The sequence below is a fragment of the Nothobranchius furzeri genome, chromosome 8 (genome assembly GCF_043380555.1).
Source record: "Nothobranchius furzeri strain GRZ-AD chromosome 8, NfurGRZ-RIMD1, whole genome shotgun sequence".
Taxonomy (NCBI): Eukaryota; Metazoa; Chordata; class Actinopteri; order Cyprinodontiformes; family Nothobranchiidae; genus Nothobranchius; species Nothobranchius furzeri.
In genome coordinates this window covers 49,709,335-49,735,411 of record NC_091748.1, presented here as the reverse complement: position 1 = coordinate 49,735,411, position 26,077 = coordinate 49,709,335, and the positions used below count along the sequence as shown (strand labels likewise).

General features: G+C 42.9%; 1 protein-coding gene and 2 long non-coding RNA genes across 3 annotated transcripts; all 3 read left to right on the top strand.

Moving 5' to 3' along the window:
* The first annotated feature begins 1,826 nt into the window (after positions 1 to 1,826).
* Positions 1,827 to 5,282, top strand: LOC129152322 (uncharacterized). Its single transcript, XR_008558929.2, has 3 exons — positions 1,827 to 2,332; positions 3,655 to 3,773; positions 4,462 to 5,282. It is a non-coding gene; the product is annotated as an uncharacterized lncRNA (long non-coding RNA).
* A 226-nt stretch (positions 5,283 to 5,508) lies between these two features.
* Positions 5,509 to 5,970, top strand: LOC129152323 (uncharacterized). The gene is made up of 2 exons (XR_008558930.2): positions 5,509 to 5,665; positions 5,768 to 5,970. It is a non-coding gene; the product is annotated as an uncharacterized lncRNA (long non-coding RNA).
* An 18,548-nt stretch (positions 5,971 to 24,518) lies between these two features.
* Positions 24,519 to 25,804, top strand: LOC107375040 (mast cell protease 1A-like). Its single transcript, XM_070553869.1, has 5 exons — positions 24,519 to 24,570; positions 24,760 to 24,922; positions 25,102 to 25,159; positions 25,360 to 25,587; positions 25,688 to 25,804. Exons 1-5 carry the CDS (start codon positions 24,519 to 24,521, stop codon positions 25,802 to 25,804), a joined length of 618 nt encoding a protein of 205 aa, XP_070409970.1.
* The last annotated feature ends 273 nt before the right edge of the window (positions 25,805 to 26,077 follow it).

Here is a 26,077-nt window from a genome sequence, read left to right as displayed (position 1 = left end):
TAGCTACTACAAATGAATAATCTACCTCCACCACCACCTCCACCCTTCAAAGGACCACTCTTGTCCTTTTTGGCTTTTTTTATTTAGATTTTTATTTTTTTGCTCTCATTTCTTTTTTTTTCCATCTCTGTGTCTGGAGAGTGAGGTAACCCTCTCACTCCCCTACTTTGTCTGTTTCACTTGTCCTCCATGTTATGTCTCTGGACCTTGTTTCAGTAAACTCCATTCATCCTTTTCTTCTGTTGTCATGCTCATTAAACTTTTCATTGTGTAGTGTACAGGACATGCCTCTACCTCATCTCCTGCATCTATAATTGCATCATGGACGTTTACTTCCTTTTTGTTACAATTTGTTCCATCTTTCTCCCTCTCCCTTCCTCCATCTTTTGGACTTTATCCCCAGGGCTTCTTTTTTTTTTTTTTTTTTTTTTTTTTGCATGCCTCACACATTCCTTTGTGCTTACTGGCTGTGTTTACATTGACGTCCTCTATTTGGTGCATGGACCACAGCGTTGAAAACCCAACAGCACGAAAGCACACACACACACACACACACACACACACACACACACACACACACACACACACACACACACACACACACACACACACACACACACACACACACACACACACACACACACACACACACACACACACACACAAGGTTTATCTCACACACCACAGAAGATTAATACAAGTAAAAGCTGTTAATGTAGTAAAAAGGAACAAACAGAAGCCCTTGCCAGGCATCAGGAGTGCGATGCTGCGTGTCTGAATGAGCGACCGCCCATTTGATTCTTTCCCTGCTAATTACACTTGCACATGGTCTCCAAAGACGGACGTTTTTCATTGACGTGTCCGGACCACTGGGAAGCTGAAAGCTCAAATGCAACTCAAACACATTAAAAAGGGCCTGTATTTGATATAGCGCCTTCTAGAGCCCTGGAACCCCCCAAGGCGCTTTACAACACAATCAATCATTCACCCGTTCACACACACATTCACACGCTGGTGGGGATGAGCTACATTGTAGCCACAGCTGCCCTGGGGCGCACTGACAGAGGCGAGGCTGCCGAGCACTGGCGCCACCGGTCCCTTCGACCGCCACCAGCAGGCAACGTGGGTTAAGAGTCTCGCCCAAGGACACAACGACAGCGACAAACTGTGCGGGGCTCGAACCTGCAACCTTCCGATTACAGGGCAAGCACTTAACTCCTGTGCCACTGTCGCCCACTACATTAGAGTACATTATGCCGGCAGAGGTTGCACAGTGAAGTCGAGAGCTGCCAAACAGTAATGGCACCCTTAATCACGTATACCGACTGATCTTTCAGCGTGGAAGCAGGGCAGGCACGGCCCGGATTCATTGATAAATAAATGCAGCCAAGTGGATCTTTTTTTTAGCTCCAGCAGCAAGAGGACAGTATGCAGCCCATGAGAGCTTATTTCATTACAAAAGAGTCAGGGAGAAGAAACAACTCATCTGTCATAAGATCATCTGTTTTCCGTCGCTAAAACATCACCCGTGCACTACTTACCAACAGACATTCAGCACATTCAAATGTCACAGTGTATGGCTCCTATTGAGTAATGTAATGGTCATGTGACTACAATGTGCTTGTGTGTAAAACCAGACGTAGAGGACAGAGTGAACCTGAGTGTCAGCCATGCCCTGCCCAGTCCCTTCCAGGTACTCTTATGCAAGATGCTCCCATTTCAACCACCTCCTCACCTAAAACAATCCTTAATAGGTTGTCAAAGCTCCCCATGACACCATAAGTCTCATTTCCTGTTCCTTTCAGATCCCGTATTTACCTGTCAGTCTGGCTTATTGCGTTTTATTAAACAATAAAAGATATTCAATAGAATGACACTCTTCCAAATTGGTTTATTACTAATCTGCTATTGTCATAATGTCGAGGATCTTGACTAAACCCAGTGTTAGTAGGTGGAACACTCCTCCTTAACTTACTGATTCAGTGTTTGTACATTCTGTGTCTTTGTGTTCGTCACACCAGGTCAAAGTTAATTGGCATGAAGATTATAAGGTATTGCAAATGGATAACAGCGTATCTGGAATGAGTCATTTTTTTTAACCTTACTGGCACACGCCTTTACTTCCAGTAAGAGAAGCTCGAGCTGTACGCCCGCCCCTTCGCCTTCCCCCTCTGCTTATAAAATGAAATTACATCGACGCCAGTGGCTCTGGAGCTGCCCAACAAGGAGTTAACACCTCAGATGGAGAGACCTGGTGGAGAGAGGAGTGGGAGGAGAAGGAAAAGGAGGGTGTGAAGTAGAAAAGGAGTGGCTGGCAGCAGGCGCAAAGGAGGTGAGCTCAGGGCTGTGGAATCAGGAACTGATCGTTGTTCTTTACACTGCTACTACGCCCCTGCACCGAAACGCCCACACCTCTGCCCACGCTCCATCCCCACACAACCTCGGCTCCACTCCAGTCCAGCTGGAATGCCGACTTTAAGCCCCCCACCCATTACTTTCATTGCAAAACGCAAAATATGGGAAGCTGCCTTTCAGTTAGAAGCAGTGTGTGGCCGGCACTCTGCTGTTTTTATCTAAAGCTGTGGATAAAAATCTCTAAAACAGAGACGTTTGTCTTGTGTGCTGTCTCCGGCTTTAGCAGAAGTACCACTGTCTCGACTAAAAATATCTTCCTGAGCAGCAGAAGGAAAGTCTGATTCCACATGAGGCTCTATTAAAATCCACAGCTTCAGCCGTGCAGACCTCAGTCTGATTCCAGTGTGGATCACTCTTGCCTCTAGTGCTGGAGTTTGTACCATCAGAGACAACTAAAAATATTCACACAGGCTCTGTCTTGGGGTAGATTTCAAGCAATTTGTGTAGAATTGTGTTCAGAGACAAAAATGCAAAAAAAAAGAAAAAAAAAAAGAAAGAAATTACATTTCGGCTTTAGAGGAAGTGGCGAGTTTTTGGCTGTGACATGAAGTCAGTTTGCTGCAGCGCGTCTGACTCATACTGGAAGCATCCTCTATATGGTTAAAGAAAGAATGACAAATCATTTGTGTGTTATCTATCCAGGTATTAAATCAACCTCTCTCAGGAGTTATGTCGAGTTAACCTTCCGTCTGAGTTCAGACACTTCAGGCATGACTGGAGTGAAGTGCTCAGAAGTGTTATTGTGACTATCTGCTGTATGTTAGGTGGTAAAACCTCACAGACACTGAGTCACCCAACTGTAACACATCACTGGTTTTATCTTTGAAGTTGTTTTCCAACAGATTGGTCAAAGTTTTTTGGTATTTGTTAAAAAAAAAAAAGAAACAATGATCAAGATCAGTGACAGGTTCTGGGGAAAAGGGATTCATTCCTTAGAATGTGAGAGCGAGGGTTGGCCTTTTGCTTACCTGTGCAGCGTCAGCTCAGAAGGGGCAACAGGGACATTTGTCATGAAGCTTGGGAGTAAATAGTGAGGAAACAAACCACCATCTGTCTGAGCCTATTGATTTTCACATGAAAAGCAAATACATCCTTTCTGTTTGCGCTGCCTCCCAGTTGTTCTGTCTGCCCGTTGGGCGGGTGCAGAATTTAAGTTTACCTTTCAACATCATGTTCCTAGATAATCCTCATATATGACTGAGTCTCCAGCTCTGATGACTCTTTTTTTTTTTTTTGCAGGGTGTCACCGGCGGAGGAGAGGAGCAAACACGAAGGGCTTGATCTCTGAAATCTCTGAGTCATCGTACAGAATGGGATCCAGAGAGCTGGTGTTGCCACAACGGCAGCTGGCTGCTGAGGTAGGCAGATAGTACGTCTGCTTTTAAAACAGTGAACAACGCAGAGAGGCAGTGACTAGCACATAGCTGACTAAAGCACTGGGCCATGACATAGATGGTCAAGGATCTAGCATCTTACGCTCTGATCTCTGAAAATGCAAACACCTTCAGTCCTCCTGCCTATACGCACCTCAAAGAGAACCTGTCCGCTCTCATCTTTGATATGTCACAAAGGTGTGTTTGCAGGTAGGCGCCAGAAGAAAAGACAGGAAGTGTGAGATGCAGAGACTGATCCCGAGGAAAAGAGAGAGCTTTAATGTCTTGTGTCAGCACCGCCTGCCTCCTCTTATGAAATCTTTTCATGTTCCACCCACTGAGTTTCCAATCCTCCATTCTGCCCTTGAACAGACAGTAATTCAACCACCGAACCTAATCCCTAATGTAAAGGCCTGATCATTTCCTTTCACTGTCACCGTGTAAATGTTTATCATTAAATGGGTGATATTCACAGACTTGCCACTGAGGGCTGTAATGGCTTTATGAGCTCTGACTAAGATAACCTAACAAAGAGAACCTAGGTGCTCTCTCTGAGTATTATCCTCCCTATTTGGCTTTGATCATTTTGGCATTTTGCAGCAGACTCTTTAGATGTACAGCTGATGCAACCAAAATGTCATCCATCTTTTTTCTTTCCTTTTTTTTTGTACAGCCGACAGAGAGAGGGCATTTTCACTTTGGGAGAGAGAGAATTTGAAACAGCTCTAACCTTTCTTCAACAATGCAGCCACTTTACGCTGTGGAATTCCTAAATCAGCGAGAGCCGTTCCGAGGCACCTGTTCTCGTCATTGCATCGGTCCTCTGAGAAAGTCTATAACTCAGGAGAAAAGGAACACCGCGAGGCATCAGCAACTTGTAGACAAGGAGGAGATTTCTAAAACAAACTGCTGGCATAACAGCTGTTACACACACACACACACACACACACACACACACACACACACACACACACACACACACACACACAAATCATTTATTACAAGCATCCGACTGTTGGACATCACCAAACTGTTATGTTACATCAAGGTGTGTGTAGGCCAAAGTGTGTGTGTCTATGTGTTAACTTTGTCTCTATGACGATGATGTCATGTTAGCTGTCCACCTGATCAATAGTGAAATGCCATGACCCATAGATCACCCCCCACATCCCCCATGGCTCCACCACAGCATGAACGAAGGAAATTCAAATCCTGGTCAGGTCATACCAAAGACCTTCACAATGGGACCCAATGCCTTCCTGCTTGACACTCAGCTGTAAGGGGTTGGATTGGGGGCTTAAACCACAAAATAGTTCCCGAGCGCAGCCATAGCTGCAGCTCATCGCTCCCCACAGGGGTGGGTCAAATGTGCAGATGAACTTCAACAGTGTGTGATGAATTAATGGGAACATGCTGTCTTTGTCCAGTAGACTAATGAGGGGGCACACATTATTATTATTATTATCATTATTTGGGCTATTTATGAGAGTAATTAAAAACGTCTTAACTGATTTTTTAACTTCTTTTATTCTCTCATTCTTCTTTAACCCCCCCCCCCCCCCCCCATCCTCCTCCATTTCTGCCTCTCATAGTTCCCAATCCCATCCCCTCCCTCTTTCCACATTCCTTGGTGAGTGGGTGGAAAGTTCAATGGGAATGTGGGCTCCCAGAAGGGCAGAGTGTGTTGGGGAAGAAGGGGGTGGGGGGGGGGGGGGGGGGGGGTGCATCAGACAAGAGAGCAGTATGTGTCTAAAAACTAGGGGATTCTTATCCGCTGATCCAATCCTCCTCCTCAGTTTCGCCCCAAGTCAGCAGCAGCCCACTTCTTCTGCGTTGGGTTGGCAGCAAAGGTAACTGCTTGGTGGTGGCCGAGAAGGGTGAGAGATCTGCCAAATGCTTTGGTGTATGCTTCACTTTGGAAGAACTAGTTGACACATTTAAGTTCGAGCTTATGTAAGCATCTGTTGGTTGTTTTACAGGAATGGCAATGGTGGCTCAACCTCACCACCTTTTGTTCCCCCCAGTTCTAGACGAAGACAGGAGCTGACAACAGCCAATGAGAGAAGGACCTCTGCTGGTTTTGTCTAGATACTACAATCTTTGTTTAATTATTTCTGTAAAATATGTGACTCTATTGAGAAGATTGTTATAATTATTATCTCTTATAAACTTATAAACTCTCTTCTTGCTTCTGCAATCCTAGATTGTGTACAGTGACTTACATCACAAGAATGAGAACATTTGGATCCCATTAACCCTCTGGAGGCAGGCGTTGCAGATTTGCAACAGTTAAAACCTGGTTACTCCACATACGTATTTCATGAGCATTTTTTAACTCAGAAGTACCCCTGAAGGACTTAGTTGTTCGTCCTTTTATCAAAACTTATTTTGAACCTGAGAGGGTTAAATAGAGTGAGCCTCCTGCAGAGGAAAATCAACTATTTTTGTATTTGTAGCACTCCAGACTCACTTGCAGCACCGTTCACCCTCCATTTAGTCTTTGGTTGCTTGCAGAGCAACAAACAAACCGGTTTTAGAAGCAGCATTGGTCCGTGGGCCGTGAGTGTGGGAGACATGCAGGAAGTGGTGGGCGAACAGAAAACTGCATTTCCCCTTCCTGTCTATGTCCTCGCTCCCTGCCTGGCTGCCCTTTGGCTATTAATGCAACGCTAAGCTACCCACCACACACCCACATGGCCATTGGGAGCTGTTGTGCTCTAGAAATCTCAGATGCACATGGACACACACATACGTGCACACAACAACAAACGCTCACACAGACCCATCAGCAGATGCCAAGTGATATCGCTGTAAATAATTAGAAGATAAACAAGCGGGCGACATACTAAGTAGCAAAGAGTACGGAACAGTCTGTGCCCTAGTGGCAGGCTTCTTTTGCCAATGCATTAGTGCCTGCCTCTGTTTCAGTCCTTTGTAGACCTACACAACACCAGGGTGCAGAAGTAGGTGTCCATCACTCCGTCAGCATATCAATCACTGTCACAGAGAAGGATATGCACAGTATGCATGCACAGTTAAACAACACCAGCCGTATGCTAACAAAGTTTTTCATTCTTGAAGTGGCTGAAAACTGTTGTAACCCACACAGCGTACTGAAGCAGTTGTAGATCAAAATGACTGGTAATTTGTTTTTGCCATTCTCTACCTTTGTCCTGCAAATGGGTCAAAGGTAAGTTCAAAGTGGGCTGGGGCACATGCATTTTCAGCACCGACAGCTATTTTTATTCTGACTTTGTCCAGTTTATCGCTTCGATATGCGCTGACGGCCCGATCACCGGACACACGGCGGCATTTTGAAGCAGATGGCAGCTTGTTAAGCAACTTCCACAAACAATTAAGACAGATTTTTGCCTTATTTACTCTCTGACAACGCAGAAAAATGAATAAATCTGGTAAATATAACACACTCAACCTGGAGGCAAGTGGGGAAAATTAAAAAAATTTACAAATATATATTGACGAGGTTTTTGAGATTTTTGTCATGGGACCGAAGAAAGCAGCAGCAGCTGAGTCGGAAACACCTGGGACCAAGAGGAGCCGTCCCCAGGACTTGCCCGAGGCCTCATCTCCCCATAAGGATGTCTTAGATTTACTACAGTCCATAGATAAACGGCTTCTGGGATTTGAGGGGCGACTCCACCTGCTAGAGGTGCTTCACAAGGAATTCCAAGACCTCCGAACATCTCTGGAGTTTAGCCAGGAGCAGGTGGAGCGGCTCGCGGCTGAGAACGCGTCTCTGCGGGAATCGGTTTCCTCCTTGACTGCAGGATTAGATCGGATCTCCAAGGACAACAAAGCTCTAAAGGAGACGGTTCTGGATCTCCAATCAAGCAGCATGAGAGATAACCTGGTGTTCGCAGGCCTTCCAGAGCAGACTGGAGGAGAAGCGGAGGATTGCGAACAAACCATCAAGAACTTTCTCCACACTCACATGAAGATACCTGAGGAAACGGTTAAAAACATCACCTTTCATCGGGTACATCGCCTTGGAGCCAGGAGAACAGACAGCAGAAGACCTCGTCCCATCGTGGCTAAATTTGAGCACTTTAAGCAGAAAGATCTTGTTAAAAGCCGCGGGAGAGAGCTTAAAGGTAAAGACTACAGCGTAAACGACCAGTTTCCCAAAGAAATTCGGGATCGCCGCCGAGTTCTCTATCCGCAGCGCAAGAAGTTCATCCAGGATGGGAAGCGGGCTGTGATCTCCGTGGATAAACTTTTTGTTGACGGTAAGATCTACAAAGAATGAGGAGTAACAGACTGGCTTTATTAGACAAACTTCAGGGTACAACTTTATTATTATGAAAAGCACTCACTGGTGTAGAGAAATAGAGTGATGTAACTATCTAGAGTTGTATTTTAATATACTGTAAGTAGATCACTTGTTATAATCAGAAGATGGGCTGTTTTTATCATCAGGGAGTTTAATTAAACACTCTGTATTGACTTTGAGACAAGAAAAGAGAGAGAGTTGGGATCGTTTAAGAATCTTTAATTTCTTAATTATAAATTCTTAACAATCTACCAGGACTAACTCTGTGTTGTTTGGAAATGAATGTGATGTTCGATGTGTGTGTGTGTGTGTGGTTGGTTCAGACTCCTTAGGCTGACGTCATTGAATCTGGTAGTCTGATTGTTATGACTAGATATCACGAGGCTTATAAAGTGATGACATGAGCTGCTATTTTGCCGTGTACGTACCCAGTGGGGGGCCTCCCAGGTAGATCAGGAAATGCCAGGTCCAAGAACCTCGGATGTGCGCTGGAGCTGGTAGAAACAGCGATCGCAGCGTTTCAAAGCCCGTCTGAAGGGTCGACCCAGGTAACAATCGGCAGCGTCAGCAGGTGCTCTTATTTTGAAAGGATGTCGTCTGGTTGTTAAACGACGAAAATCTCCAACTTCACAGTTCTTAGTTTAAAGAAGAAAATACATCTGGCCAGGCTGTGCTTCTCTTTGGGATGACGGTGAATAGAACTGAAGTCAAAATGGAACTGCTTAAAATGGCGTTGCATTGTTTTATATCTCTGAATTGTTGATAAGTTTTAGTAAAGCGGATTGGACACTTTAAGTCAACAAGCCAGATTCTCTTGCGGCAGCCGAAAGCTCTGATTGGTTGGAACAATGTGTCATGCGTTTCTATGGAGATGAGGGTCAGTCTGTCTGTGCAGTAGTCCTGTTTTCAATAAACACATAAATCATGACATCTTTATTCCACAGATCATTCACTTGATTATTATTGATCAACATATGTTTCGAATAGCTTTAATCACAAATTAAGTACTTTGATTATTGAAAAGCGTTCTTCTTCTCCTTCTGGCTCTTCTCCTGGAATGTAAACAGTCTGAGGAACACCCGACCTTGGCGTTTTCTACACGGGTGTTACTGTGTATAGGGGCAGCTGTGTGGAGCTGAAAATTATGAAGTTCATAACGTTACACTGGGTTTGAACATGTCAGGATTTATAGCTGCTAGATCCGTTTAGAAATGTTCAGCTGTTCCCTCACCACCTCACACCCACAATGCTTTTTCTTTTATTTCTTCTTTTTTCCTCTTTTTAACCTTTATACTTCCTTTCTTTCCCTTTTTTTATCTGCTTCTGGGTCTTTACATCTGCATGGCACATTTTTTTCCACATTGCAGCACACAACTTGCGCACGCGCGCGTAGGGTTGTCACGGTAACCGGTATAGCGGTAAACCCCGGTAAAAAAGTTGACAATAAAAATAACCGTCCAGTTTTTAAAAAACTATATTATCTCGGTGGGTTTACCGTGGCCGCGGTTTCGGCGCGATGACCCTTACCAGCCACCGTCGCTTCAGCTGAAGTTCCCGCTGCGCGCACACGCACTTTTTAATTTGCAACGGCACCAAAACTTTGAAGCTGAAATAATGGCCGAAGGAGGCGACGGCAGCGCCCAGGACATCCATCAGCCCTCAAAGAAGACTAAATCGGAAGTATGGGCATATTTGGGATTTCTGAAAAATGCTGAGGGACAGTTAATAGAAGACGGCTATCCCGTTTGCAGAACGTGCAGGAAACAAGGGTCTGCAAAAGGTAACACTTCGAATCTAATGGCACATCTGTGTGACCATCACCCACGTCTCTACAGCCAGTGCAAGGTAAGATAACATTAGCATTTTAGCTGAAATGCATGACGTGAGGACTTTTGGTTGAGGGAGAATGCAACGAGTCACTATATACTGCAGCCGCAGCGTCCTCTGCCAGCATTTAAACCGTGTCACGGACACCCTGTTGCTGGATGAAGCATCTTATTTGTTGATGATGAAGAGAAATATACAATTAGTTCCTTGTCATGGATTTGTTTACTTATTCAATGCCATTTATACTTGAACATTTGGATTTGATTACATAGTGTAGTAGTTATTTTAGTAATTTGTTTAAAGTGGATATTTATTTTAAATACATATTTTTTAAGGTTGACTTGTACAGTGCTCAAGTCAAGTGTGGACTGGAGTTTTAGATTTTCATTTTGATAATGAAGAAAACAAGTATATGAGAAAACAAGTGGTGTTTCTTTGATTTGTTTACATATTGTTTATGTTTTGAATGTTTGGATTTGTATAATTTAAACCTGCACTGACTACTGTAACAAGTTCCAGAAAAATAAGCTATTTGTTCCTTTACTTGTGAAAAGTTGCACTTTTGCTAAGGCTTTGTGTTATTTTAGGTTTAATAAACACTGTTAAACCTTTTCAGAACTATTTCAGTTTGTGTAGAACAGGACTATCAATGCTTTCTGAACATATGCAACACCGTTTAAAAAATACCGCGATAATACCGAAAACCGTGATAATTTTGGTCACAATAACCGTGAGGTTAAATTTTCATACCGTGACAACCCTACGCGCGCGCACACACACACACACACACACACACACACACACACACACACACACACACACACACACACACACACACACACACACACACACAGACTCCATACGCAGTCACACGGATAAGTAGCCTAAGGCGTTTCATTGCACAATCGAAACACTGTTGGGCTTGTCTTGTTATTATTATTATTATTATTATTATTATCATTATTATTATTATTTTTGTTTTTATCATTATTTATTTATACTTTATCATTATCAGCATTAATATTTTTATATTAAGGTTGTAGGAAAATATTATTATTATTTTTCACTACTTTTATTGTTATTATATTTAATATTGCAAATGATAATATTGATTACAATAATACCCTTATTATTTACTCTCTATTATTTACTATAAGATTAATGTATGCGTTTAATTACTTATTCCATCGTATTCACATGAAGGCGTCATATTTTAGCTACTCACACACACATCTATGGGTACACTAAGGTTTGTCTCATGGAACGTACATGGAGCTGGCTCTAGAGAGAGCAGATAAAAAAAATTTTGATCAGTTAAAAAGAGTGCAAGCAGACATAATATTATTACAAGAGACTCATAGATCTGCCACATCTGCAGATGAACTTAAAACACCTGAGTTTCCCAGCATGTTCTCTGCCTGCTATAACTCTAGGCAAAGGGGTGTAGCTATTTTAATACACAAAAACATAAATTTCACAGTATTGGACACAGTTTCTGATCCAGAGGGTAGATTTATAATGTTAAAAATATCTATACAAAACCAAAGCTTATTTATCGTCAGCATATACTGTCCAAATATTGATGACCCTCCATTCTTTCATAATTTTTTCTCTGTACTCTCCAAACACTTGGACTGTCCACTTATACTTGGAGGTGATTTAAATTTTTTGATGGACACTTTAACAGATAGGCTCAGTACAGCTGGGACTCAGCGCAATTGGCAATCCACTAACATAGTTAAACAGTACATGAGTGATTATGGGCTTTGTGATGCACGGCGATCTCTTCATCCCAACCGTAGAGAATATACTTTTTTCTCACACGTCCATCACTCTCATTCACATTTGGATTATTTTCTAGTCAGCAGCTCATTGTTGGCTGACATTTCAGACACCGAGATACACCCCATAGCTGTCAGCGACCATGCTCCGGTTTCTTTAACTCTGGTAAACAAGAAGACAATCCCACCAAGCAAAAACTGGAGGTTTAATACATCACTGCCTAAAGACGAAGGTTTTATTGATTTTTTTTAAAAAGGGAGTGGGCTTTATATTTAGAACATAATGACCTGCCTGGAACATCAGCATCTATTCTCTGGGAGGCAGGAAAGGCAGTGATGAGAGGTAAAATAACCTCTTTCTCATCACATAAGAAAAAAAAAACAGAAAACAAACATATTCAGGAGTTAGAGGAAATCATTAAGTCTTTAGAGGCATCCACAGAAGAAGAGTTACTGAGCAAATTACGTAAAGCTAAATTAGAACTTCTTGGAATTATTGACAAAAAGACACAATTTTTAGCACAAAGACTATGAATAGAAAACGTTGAACATAGTAATAAATCAAGTAAATTCTTAGCTAACCAATTAAAAATAAATAAAGAGGAAACTACCATATCTGCTGTTAAAGACTCAACCGGGAATATAGTTTATGACCCTGAAAGAATAAACAACACCTTCAGAGACTTTTACCAAACTTTGTACTCACCACAGATAAAGCCATCAGATAACGAGATCAATGAGCTCCTTGACAGGATAACACTTCCTAAATTATCAGACAGCCAAGCTACAGTCCTGGACTCGCCATTAACATCAGCTGAGCTCCAACAACCCCTTAAATCCATGACTAAAAGGAAAGCTCCAGGTCCAGACGGGTTTCCAGCAGAGTTCTACAAAGAATTCTGGATCATTCTGGCTCCAACATTTTTCAGAATGGTGAGGAAAATCGAAGAGAGTGGCAGATTACAGCCAGACATGACTTCAGCCAATATTAGTCTCTTGTTAAAACCAGGCAAAGACCCTGCATTTCCTACCAGCTATCGCCCAATTTCGCTTATTAATGTTGATCTCAAAATAATTTGTAACCGTATCATCAACAATACGCATTTAGCAGCTGTTTAATCCTGATGTGATCAAATCCAGTGAATCCTGATAAGAATAGTAAATGTCTGACCTGATGTTGGGCTAATACAGCCAGTCTGTCACTCCTCGCTCCTTGTAAAGCTTATTGTCCACATAAAGCTTATCCACCGAGATGACAGCTCTCTTCCCATCCTGGATAAACTTTTTGCGCAGCGGAAAGAGGACCCGGCGCCGATCCAGAATCTCCTTAGGGAACTGATCATTTACGCTGAAATCCTACCCTTTGAGCTCTCTTCCGTGACTTTTAACAAGATCCTTCTGCTTAAAATGTTCAAATTTAGCCACGATGGGACGAGGCCTTCAGCTGTCCCCTCTTTTAGCTCCAAGGTGGTGTCCCTGGTGAAAGGTGATGTTTTTTACCGTTTCTTCGGGTATTTTCATTTGGGTCTGGAGAAAGTTCTTGATTGTATGCTCGCAGTTCTCCGCCCCTCCCGTCTGCTCCGGCAGGCCTGCGAACACCAGATAATCCCTCATGCTGCGGGCCTGAAGGTCCAAAACCATCTCCTTCAGAATCTTGTTGTCCTGGGCGATCCGCGTCATTCCCTCTTCCAGGGAAGAAATGGACTCCCGCAGAGACGTGTTCTCAGCAGCGAGCTGCTCCACCTGCTCCTGGCTGAACTCCAGAGATGTTCGGAGGTTCTGAAACTCCTGGTGTAGAACCTCGAGCAGATGAAGTCGCCCCTCAAATCCCAGAAGCCGTTTATCTATAGAATCCAATAATTCTAATATGTCCTTCCGGGGAGATGAGGCCTCAGGCGAGTCCTGAGGACGGCTCCTCTTGATCCAAGGTGTTTCAGCCTCAGCTGCTGATTTCTTCGGACCCATAACGAAAACTTCAAAAACTTCGTCAATATAATAAAAAAAAATTCTAAATTTCCTTCACTTACCTCCAGAGTGAGTGAGTTGTACTTACCAGATTATTTTTTCGTTGTCAGTAGTTAAATTAGGCAAAAATGCATCTAAATTGTTTGTGGATGTTTGCTAACGAGCTGCCATCAACTTCAAACGCTGCTGTCCGGTGATCGGCCGTCAGCGCATGCTCCTCCCCTGATCACTTCTCACTTCTCTGTTGTGATCCTGCCATGGTCAACCATCCTTGGCTCCTCTGCTGTTCCATCACAGGGGAGGGGGAGGTCCAGGAGGGGGAGGACCCAACCTTACCTGGATGTCCTATGTCTTATATATTCTGGAAGTTGTGCAAATGCAGGGATGGGCATAGATATTCTGCTGGGGTGGGGCTGGGTTGGTGCCCTCGGACTCCGTAGGGCTCTGTAATGCTGCTGCTTTGGGCCCTGGCAGGATGGGCTGGGGTCTCCATGCCCTGGGTGGCAGTTTGACAACAGAGGTGCCTATTGGGGCCAGTAGGGGAGCTGGCTCCCTGGAGGGCTAAGCCCAACCAGCCATTCCTCCCCATCCCCGCATATTTCTTTCCTCCTGCTCCCTCACATCATCACACAAACATACACATAGGACCTTGGGGGGTGGGCAAGTCAGGGAGTGCGGGTATGGACCCCATTTCCGCATTCCTGTGGCAACCTGCCCCCAATTTTATTTGCACCTTATACACTTCCACTGACGACATTCCACGCAAACACACACTTAGGGCCTTGGGAGTGAGCACATTCAACGGCATTTGGCAGGGGGATATCTCAGCTTCCTCCTGGGTGCCGGTGCCCACTTCCAATTTTAAACCGCACTTAGACACTGATGGCTGAGGGTGTAAGTGGGGTGGTGCGGTGGCATCAGCTGGCATAGGCCGGATGATGCCCACACTGCCCACTCACCACAGCCATGGAATACACCTCATGATCACACAAGACTATATTGGAGCAGGCGGAGGGAGACTAGGGGTCTTAGCCACCTCTGTTGTTGCTTGGCTTCCTGGGGCTGGAGGCTAGGAGGGAGATCTGGCCGTCTGGTTGGGGTCTGGGGTGGTAGGTTGCTGTGCTTAGCATTGGGCGGGGGAGCCTGCTCATCAGCACCCCAGCAGAAAGGGTCAAACTCTGGTTACCGGTGATGGTTGTACCAATGTGCAGCAGTACCGGGGCCAGAGTGAATAGGGTGTGTATGGGGAGCATGAGTGGGTGTCCGGCGTACATTTTTGTAAGTCTTGGGTTGTATGTGCATGTGTGAGCATGAGGGAGGGAGTGTGTGACTGTGTTTGTGTATGACTGTATATGTCAGGTGGGGCCTTTGACTCCTCCCCTCTCCTTGAACTTCTCTTGATGATATAGATCTTCGTCCCCCCTCCCCCTGCCACACCTGGTGTGAGGGGTTGTGCCTTGGTCTGCCTGAGTGTTCGTGGCAACCGGGTCTGGGGTTTTAAGATTTTGGCATCTGCCTGATAGATCCCGGTGGCTGCCTGGTGGGGTCTGGGTCCCTGTGCTCTGCTGGGTCCCCGGCGGGGGTGGTCGCCCCTGGGTCCCGGGTCGCTGGGTCCCGGGTCGCTGGGTCCCGGGTCGCTGGGTCCCGGGTCGCTGGGTCCCGGGCCCGGCCGGTTAGGGGGTGGGAGGCTGCGGGTGGGCCTGTGGGCTTGCCGCTGATGTCTCCCGGGACTCTGCCGGCTGCTGGTTGTGGCCTCCCGGGGCGATCCTCTGTGCCTCTCGAAGGGGGCTGGGGCCTTTCTGGTTGCAGTCTCCTTGGGGTTCCTGTGTTCTGGGGCAGTGCCTGGATCTCTGAGACTTGGAGCTCCCCCGTCTCCTGCGCATCTTTGGGGGGCGGATCTGTGGTCCCTCACACTCTCTGTTGGACGCTCCTATAGAGAAACCTTAAATAAACAAGCATGTGTACACACACAGGTGCTCACATGGTGCTCTCAAAAGTATGGGCTTGGGCACGTTAAACACAGGTCTTAAGACTATTGTGGGCACTTAATGCACTGTGATTTATTATCGTGATTCTTCAGTTAAGCAATGTTGATTATATATTTTTTCATCAAGTTGACACAGTGATAGCTAGATCTTGTTGTATTGTTGTTGTGTCCCTTTTTTTGTCCTTTTGCTTTTTTAATTTTTTTTTCTCTGCAGGTCTAGAAGCAGACTCTTGTTCATTGTTTATTTTTGTAGACCCCCCACCCCAACCCCCTCTCCCCACCTTTTCTTTTCCTTTCTCTTTCACCTCTGTCTCCGTGTCTGGTCGGAATTACCAAGCATTCAACAACAATAACAATAAAGTTTTAAGTATCAGGCGTGACATTAAAAGCAGACGCTTTGATGCTCCACCTGAGAGTAAATCTGTAAGGCTTGTCACCAGCATTCAGACATCAATTCTGCTTGCTTCACAGCCAGACAGGACACGGTAAAAAAAAAAAAAAGAAAAAAAAAGAAACATGTAAACCAAAAAGCATTATATCCACTGCTACCTTTCTAATTTTAAACTCAGTAACTTATGCTGTAACTTCACCTTGCCCTGCCTGCTCCTCCTTGCTGCCTGCCGGCTGTGATCACTAGCGACAGCATAGTAGTTCCCACTGCTTCTTCGGGAAACAGCGCAAATAAATAAATAAATAAATAAAAACTAGGGATCTTGTAGGCGTGGCGGTGGGATTTCAGCTTGTCACCAGCATTCAGACATCAATTCTGTTTGCTTCACAGCCAGACAGGACACGGTAAAAAAATAAATAAAATAAAAAAGTATCGCTTCGACTCATAGCACAGCCTTCTCTCTCTCTCTCTCTCTCTCTCTCTCTCTCTCTCTCTCTCTCTCTCTCTCTCTCACCGACTCATAGCACAGCCTTTTCGCTCTCTCTCTCTCTCTCTCTCTCTCTCTCTCTCTCTCTCTCTCTCTCTCTCTCTCTCTCTCTCTTACACACACACACACACACACACACACACACACACACACACACACACACACACACACACACACACACACACACACACACACCCCATGATCCATGTTGGGTCCTTATCTCCTCCCCCCGGTCATCCAGCTCATGTGTGAGAACAGAGAGAACACATGCTGGCATGAATCATGGCGAATCATGCAGCCCAAATAGCACCCAAAGAGAGGTGTTGCATTTAACCAGGACACGGCCTATTTATAATGGCCCAGGCGGACACATTCTCATTACAGGCCAAAGGATGCCGACAATAGACGAGCAGATGAAGGGTTAGTGAGGTACTGACTCTTTTTAAATGTCACCAGCAATGTATCTTCTTATCTGCAGGCTCTTGAGGTGGCAGTCTGTCTGAATACAAAGCGGGGAGAAAAGGCCTTTTATACAACGCAATCATCTCTAGAGGGGGAGGGGGGGCAAGTAAGCCACAGACAAATATAGAGTTTTTTTTCTTATTCAGTCAGCTCCATAGTGATGATCACTTCAGTTTCACCTGCATCAGGTCAAGTTCGCTCAAATATTTAAGCATTTATTGAAATCTGACTAAAAATAAAACGTAAACACAACAAGAAAGTCAAACACCTTTGCAGACCAATGCCCAGGAAGCTATATATGTCTAACTAGTGTAACGAGTATAGTAAAATAAACAAACCTAATTTTCATATCGATTAACTTCGCTGTTGGAAATATGGACTTGTTCTTGTTTTGTTTTCTTTTTGTTTACTTGCTTTCCTCCTAAACGCCAATCATGTTCAGCGCATCACATCAGGACTATGTGGGCTCATCAGAGCTTAGCAACCTGGCATTAAAACTAGACCTTGTCTGATTTTTAACGTAATTTTGAACCCCCACCCTTGAAAACCCCACAAAATTGTCAAATAACAGGGCAGAGAACACATTTCAGGTGAAACAGCATCAAGAAGCAATCAGCGCCTGAGCAATTACATCAAGTGAACTGATTAGATATTGATTGAGGGGAACCAGACAGCAGCCCAGAATTTGCAGATCTGCAACACCCTCGTTACAAATCAGACTCATAAAAAAATGTATAGAGGTGGAAGATTACAAAAACTAATCACAATGACAGTAAATCTTTCTTCTTTTTCATTAAGAGGAGGGTTTATTTTTCTTCTCTTTTTGACCAGTCAAGATATGGGTTTATGCTGCAACGCTGTACCTAACCAACCGTTGTCATGGCAGCAACTTGTCATGTCATCTGCATCTCACCTTGAGTGAATGGAGACCTGCGGGACATGTGCCCTCCACAGGGAGGTTGTGGGAAGGAGGGGTTGCCGTAAAGCAGACGTGCGTCAGCTGCGAGCAGCTGGTGGCAGCATGAATGAGAAGATGACGTCCTCAGGAACACGTTTTCACCACACAGACCAAATCTACCTCTTCGACAAGAGGGTCGACCTAGCTAATGTCAAAGTAGACAAATCCCTTACTCACCAGCCTCGACCTACACGTTATAACCACTGGGTTTTAGTATTTTTCGTGATTGTGTAAGAGCAGCTCTATATTCATAGAAATATATGCAATTTGGAGAAATTAGGTAGTAAACTAATTACTCATTCCTTGGCTGCTAATAGCATCAGATAAATTTGGCTTTTGGCTTCAGTAAATATTAAATAAACAGAGATTTAATGAATAACTTTCTGAAATTTATCATTTTACAAATCTGATGAATGTATAATACATGATGATGAGGAAGGACTTCGGACTTAGGAAGAACAAATATGGTTAAATATGTGTGTTAAACTTAGGAACCTCATGAGGAACGAAGACTTTCACATACGTTTCGGTGGTGTTATGAGGATTTGCACTTTTTATTATTCTGGGTGGGTCTCTGCAATCTCACTCTGCCTGTGTCCTGACCAGTTGGACGGATTTCTTTCCGCTTTGCCTCCCGAAGTGGTCCGTGTCTTTAGAGTGTTTCTCGAATGAAAGTGTGTGTGTGTGTGTGTGTGTGTGTGTGTGTGTGTGTGTGTGTGTGCGCGCGCGTGTGTGTGTGTGTGTGTGTGTGTGTGTGTGTGTGTGTGTGAGAGAGAGAGAGAGACAGAAAGAGAGAGAGTGATTGTGTATGAGTGCACGTGTGTCTGTACAAGTTTGAGCCTGCTGAGGGGGGTGGCAGAGGCACGGTAGGTTTCCATGACAACAACTTTTTTATTTGCTCTCGTCCGTGGCGTTGGTGGATTAGACAGACAGAATGATAGATAGATAGATAGATAGATAGATAGATAGATAGATAGATAGATAGATAGATAGATAGATAGATAGATAGATAGATAGATAGATAGATAGATAGATAGATAGATAGATAGATAGATAGATAGATAGATAGATAGATGATAGATAGATAGATAGATAGATAGATAGATAGATAGATAGATAGATAGATAGATAGATAGATAGATAGATAGATAGATAGATAGATAGATAGATAGATAGATAATAGATAGATAGATAGATAGATAGATAGATAGATAGATAGATAGATAGATAGATAGATGATAGATAGATAGATAGATAGATAGATAGATAGATAGATAGATAGATAGATAGATAGATAGATAGATAGATAGATAGATAGATAGATAGATAGATAGATAGATAGATAGATAGATAGATAGATAGATTAAAAACAGAGACAGACATAGTCTGACACATTTGTTAGAAAGAGGCAGACTAGTGGGCAGGCGGAGGAAGAGGAAGGCAGCCTGCTTGTTTTCTTTATTTTGAACAGAACGTCTTCTGGTGTACACCCCTCCCTCGTTGGAAAACGAGGAACCAACGGTTCACTTGCAGTCATCCACAGTGGGATTGTGAGATATGTGACTTCACTTATTAAAAAGAAGCCAAAAAGAACAGCTGGAACAACTGGATTCTCTGTTTGAGATTCATGTTGACAAAACGAAAAGAAGATGCATCAGCCATAAGACACAACCTTTGTAGGCTGAAATGATTCCAGACTGAAGTATAAGTGCCACCAAGTGAAGCAAGCTCAAGAACCTTCTACTGAAACTTTTGGTTGACCTTGTTTAGTTTGATGCTGAAGCGGCACAAATCTGACGCCCACCTTGAGTGGCGGAGTGGCCCACAAACACAGTCAATTTGCATCCGCGGCACAGACAAAAGAACGAGAGATGCCCTTACTTTTTCACACCCATTGGAATGCATAATTGATTAAACACTTGAGGTAAAGAGGACCCTTATCTCAGTGTATTAGATGCTGAAGGTGAACGTGATACCTCAACAGCTCAAAGACTCAGAACCGAAAAGGTTTTCACTTTCTGTGTTTGATCTGCACCAACAAAAAAAGAATACTTTTCATATGTTTACAATGCATTTGGACAGATGTCATTTTCCTATATTATTGCTTTGCAACGTTAATTCAAAATCTAAACTCTGGTTTTAGATCTTTTGTGGTTGCTCCTCTTCTGCGAAAGATAACATCTTGAGGGCTAAGAAGCAGCTGCTTGAATCAGAATCAGAATCAGCTTTATTGCCAGCGCTCCAGCGACCCAGAGCATATAGGAACTTGACTCCGCAACACAACCTGACCAAGGTTAAACACACACACATGTAGACAAAAACAGGTACAGGCAGTCACGAGAGCAGCCAGAACGGCGCTCATTTCATTAGATGAAAAGGGTGTTACATGAGGATGATTGGGGTAAGGTAAAAAAAAAAGGCATAGCAGAGTTAGACCCAGCGGGGAGTAACTCTATTATACAAAAAAACTCCTCAACATAGAAGCACGAACATCACAGATACAAAACATCAGAGTCTGATGGGAAGGCGGGGTTGGGCGGGATCCTGAATCCTCCAATTGACTTGCAGAGTTCCACATAGCCAGCCTTGCTGTGCCGAGTGGACTGTTTACTGTATTTGGCATCCTGAAACGGTGCCCTCTCTCTCTCTCTCTCTCTCTCTCTCTCTCTCTCTCTCTCTCTCTCTCTCTCTCTCTCTCTCTCTCTCTCTATATATATATATATATATATATATATATATATGTATATATATATATATATGTAAATGTATATGTATGTATATGTATGTATGTATAGCTTTTATTCACCTGTTCCATATTCAATCTTTAATGTTGTTTTTTGTGACATAAACACGAATTTGGGTCAAATCAAAGGCTTAGCATTCCTTGATTCCTTGAAGAAATGCCTTTTAAACAGATCATCATCGGTAGATACTTCAGAATGGTAAATGCCTTTTTGGACAAACCTTTTAAAAAAATCTTCATCTGCAAGTAAGATTAGGATTTTGCACAATCCATTAGAATGCTGAACTGTATATGACTCTCAGCTACCACAACTTTAATCACATGCACGCACACATCTACACACACACACACACACACACACACACACACACACACGCTATAGTGAGTCTATTTCACGTGTGCAGAAAATGCTCAGGCCACATTTGTTAATTAAAGTAATATTTCCATAGTTTTCTGATGAATGGCCAAAAACGACTTTATTGCGCTAAAACTTCTCTTTGATCATATTGTTTAAGCTCTGCAGCTCGAGTCATTCAATCCTTCAGCAACTGCAGTGCATACATCCAAATATATCCTCTGTAACAGACACAAAACACATGACGCACACCGCTGTTGATTTCATTCTCTCCACAACAATTCTGGCGTGCACGTGCACACGTTTGTGCATGGTGGCAGACTGTCTATCAATGCAGGGAATGACTCACCTTCTCCACCTGGAGTAGAGCCAAGCCTTTCTCGCCTCCTCCCCCTTCATCTGTGTGAGCCCCCCACTTCACTCACTGTGGCTCCTCCATGGAAGCATTTCAATCATTCAAATTAGCTGTAATCACAGCCGAAGGCATAGAGTGGGAATGGCAGCACGTCACTCCACGCACTTGAGAACACTTAATACATTGATTTTATATTGAGCATGCTGCGATTCAAAAAGGAGAGCTAGTGAGGAAATAAATAAGCTACACAGCTCAAGCCTTTTCTTTCTCTCTTTTTTTTTTTTTTTGGGCTACTCTTGATTCCAAGACAAAGAATGGAAGCAAGGATGAGAGGCCGGCTTTATAAGGAGCAGCACTAAGACTCCTTTCAGTTTTCAGGGATGACATGCGAGAAGCGGTGCATCAGTAGCACCAGCTGCAGCCTCTGCATAATGCCACAAATTATTGGGCTGCTAATGGGCAGCTTAGCCTTGAGTGTTCAGCCTGCACCACTGCCATAGAGGAGCAAACACAGGATCAAGCCCTGCCTCCTTGGATATGCTGTAAAACATGCGATGCATCTAAAGGACATCTTATCCACATCGCTGTCTTTCCCTGTCTCCTTCTAATCCATGCTGGCCCCTGGAGACTCATATTAGGAGACGCCTACACTCGCCCCTCCCATACCTTCTCCCACCTCCACACACCACCCCCCAGAACCGCTATCTGTCCACCTCCACAGTCAGCTTGTGGACAAACCCAGAATAACAATGTGATCTTGCCTCTTAAAGGCACACAGGCATCCATGGCTTTGTTTTTGAGACTCACTACATACAAAACATGCCTCTCACTAAATGACAGTAAAACAGCCACTTGTGCATCTGAAATCATATTTTAAATACATTGATTTGCAGAAAATATTTAATTGGGACAAACAATGCAGACATAATCATCATCACATTGGAGCATTGAAACGGTGAGCCTCTGCAAAGCTGCGGGCCTGGAATACTAATCAGCATCAAACAGGGAGTCAAGTGCAGGACGCAGCACTTATAGGATGCAGTCAATGAACCTCTCAGTGAGGGCATTGGCCCATACTCAAATTCACATGAGGAGGCCTTCTCTAGGCTAGCTTAGAGTGCCCCCTTCAGTCACATCAATGGAAACTAAAACAAAAATAGTAAAAACAGTCACAGATCATAAAAAAAATGTCAAGTAGTGCCGATCTGTCACTACTTGACACATAACCTACCTGATTGTTTATTTTTCATGATGGTTGGACCACTAAAATGCCTGATGTGAAATTAACACATGCAACAGAAAGGAAAAGTTTGCTTTTAGTTTAAATCAGGTCAAATTTTTTTCTAAAGCACTTTACCACTGAGCATGACAGCTGACCAAACCCTAACCCTGTACAAAACAATTAAAGCAGAAAAAGTGAAAGTGCATGAAGGAATACAGACAAACAACAGGAAAAAACTGTTTTGTAAATACTAATTTGTTTTGCACAAAAAGTCACATGATGCAGCTCGACAGGCTGAGGCATCACCACAATGGAAAACTGTAGTGTTGCACAGGAAGCACAAGGTGCTCTTGTGTAGGCGGTGCAGAGGAAGAAAAGGGGTTGATCAGAAGTTAAAGAGTGCTTACTGCAGAGCTTTCTGCTTCTATTTTTAACCTGGCTGTGGTCTAAACTTTCTAATGTTAATTGCTTTCACAAAAGTGTTTGTTTACACACGGCCAGGACCCGGAAGGCACTGTCTGTCAACTTTAGCTTGTAATGATTTAAAAGTAATAAAATGCTAAATGTTTTCCAAATATTAACAAGAACTCAAACACACTGCTTTAGCTCCTGTTGCTGTATGGGACACACCAACAACTGAGGCAACCAACAAGGTCAAATGTAGAATAAAAAATAACACTTGCAATGTGTACTGTGTCAGCATGATTAGCCTTCCACGTGACCTTTTAAAACAGACATTTGTTTTTCTTTCTATCAAAAATTCCTTAAGTGTTCTTATCTTTTTGTTCCCTGTTTAGGGAGCAAAACCAACTTTCAGTCGTCTTAGTGACAGATGTTCCTTGAGACTTTTTTTTTATCACGACCATTATTTCTCCACAGCTTTTTATTTTCAATCCCTGCAGGTTTTTTGAGCTGCCAAATAATTTCATTCTCTTTTATTATGGCCCCAAAATAGTGTTTTAAATGTACAATCTAATCCAAACTCCTCCAGAAATGTGTTCCTGTTTGTGTGTGTGTGTGTGTGTGTGTGTGTGTGTGTGTGTGTGTGTTACTTTCACAACCCTCTGAGATCATACAGAATTTAAATTTGAGACAACATTTTAATTGTGATTAGGTGACAAAAAGGATTCATCCTGTTTACTAAAGCATGTTGTTGTTAGTTTACCCTCTGCATGGCAATCATTTTTAACCATTGCTGCAGAATTTGTGTTTCTCAGCCTCCAGACTCCGCAAACTGCTGCATCAGCTTTCTTTTGAGATCATGGTAATGGCCACCTAAAGTAACGCGCCATCTAGTGGACCGTCCAAGAATAGCAGCAGAAAGCTTTTAGGGAGAGACAAACATGAATACTTGAAATATAGGAGCAATATTTACACCATATCTTGATAAAATTGGTGACAATAGAGTTGAAAGCTAATGCATGGATTAGAATATGCATTTTAACTAATGTCAGAATCAGAAGGGTTTTATTGCCTTTTCTGAAAGAAATCACAACATTAGGAAATTGCTGCGGTACTTGGTGCAAAAAGAAAGATAAAAATAAGAGAAAAGCAAATATAGAAAGTAAGAATATGATCATGATAAAAGTATAATTTAAAGTGGCAATACTTAGAGAAATGGCTACTACATGCAAGAGAGTGTAGATAGATCAGTAGATCAGTTCAGGTGCAAACACGACACAGGGTCATGTGACTGAAACCAAGATTTGGTGTCATTTGCAGCTTGTGTGTGTGATTTAGATTTAAATATAGTGTTATAGCATTTTAGCTCTTCATCATATGAAATTGTTTAATAAATAATTTAGACATAACAGCATTTATAGCACCTCCCTCTCTGTCTGATAGAAGGAAGCATAAAGAGTGAACTCACTCCTCCTCAGTAGCTCCACTAGGTGTTGATCCCACCATGTTCATCTGCTGCAGTATGGCTGTTCTGATGATTGTGCTGACTTTTACTGGTCAGGATGAGTCTGTTTCACGTTGCACGAGTTAAAGCATTTCAAACCTGTCATGGTGTTTGTGTTTTTAATTATATATATGTTTGTTTTTGTGTCTTTTTCAAACGTTATCAAACAAATCCCCTCACAGGATCAAGAAAATATCATTCTAAAGGATTCTTTTCTAAACGGTCTAAACCTTGTACACAGTTCCTACAGGGGACAGCATTGTTGGAGGTCGTGAGGCTGAACCCCACAGCAGGCCCTACATAGTGCTTGTGGAGAGGACAATGTACAATAATGAAACAAGATACTGTGGTGGATTCCTTCTGAGTGAATACTTTGTGATGACTGCAGCCTCATGCCAAGCCAAGTGAGTTTATCTTCTTTCAGAGTTTATTTTTATTTATTTTTTTTAGAATAATCCAACAAAATAATGTAAGGATCAAATCTGAAAACTGTGTATTTATTTATTTGTGTTTAGATTTTATGAAGTTCTCTTTGGATTTCTTAACTTTCATGACAAAAACCTACCACGTGTGTCTGTGGCACATTCCCTCATAATACTTGCAACAAAAATACTTGTAAAAATGACCTCATGCTATTAAAGGTAAAATAACTTTCAACTTTTTTTCAAAAGTCAACATTACCCATTTGTAGATTTTATTCATTTATTTTTTTAATATTGCTTCTCATAACTTTTATAGGATTTTTACTATAGATCAAAATGGGAAAATAAAAAAAGAAAAGAATTACTGGTTATGTTGATGTCAGCAGACATTGTCATTTCACAATTTTTTTTTCCTCTAGTTATCCTCCAAGGTAAATTTCAATGACACAGTGCAACCTGTTGCACTGTCAGATGGGTGTGACTGCTCACTGCCAAAATCCTGTAGCGTCTCTGGCTGGGGACTGGTGAGAGCGGGTAGTTACAACATGAATCCTAAACTCATGGAAATCAATGTAAAACTCAGGGTCCACAAGAAATGCCTTGAAGTAAATGCATACTGCTCTGAAGGAAAGGACAGACCTCACGGGGTGTGATTTTCCTGTCTAGTCAACAAACAACAAACAAATGAACATAGTGCAAACACACTCAATAGTTTTCACCTTTTGCATTCTGTATTTGTCCTTTCAGGGGGATGGTGGCAGTCCGTTTGTGAGGATGGAAAGGTGTACAGAGTGGTGTCTACAGCTGGGAGGGCTCCCATCAGACTCACAACTTATGCCAAGATGTCTGACCACGTGTTTCTGACAGAATGGATTTCTCCACACTTAAAAAAAATGCCATTGAAAAAGATACTAAGTGTTGCGCTGATCTCTCTTTTTAATTTTTTCCATCACTCTGAGTAAAATGTTGTTTCTTCTTTGCTGACCTGTGCGCACATCTTTAAAATAAGTAAATAAATGTGTTGAGGGTATGCCCTCGTGAGAAATTGCTGCGGTAATTTTCTCCAAAAGACTGTGCTAAATTGCTCTGAAAAGCAAATAATCACATCAGCGTCAAGAAACTTCATTTCCCATGATG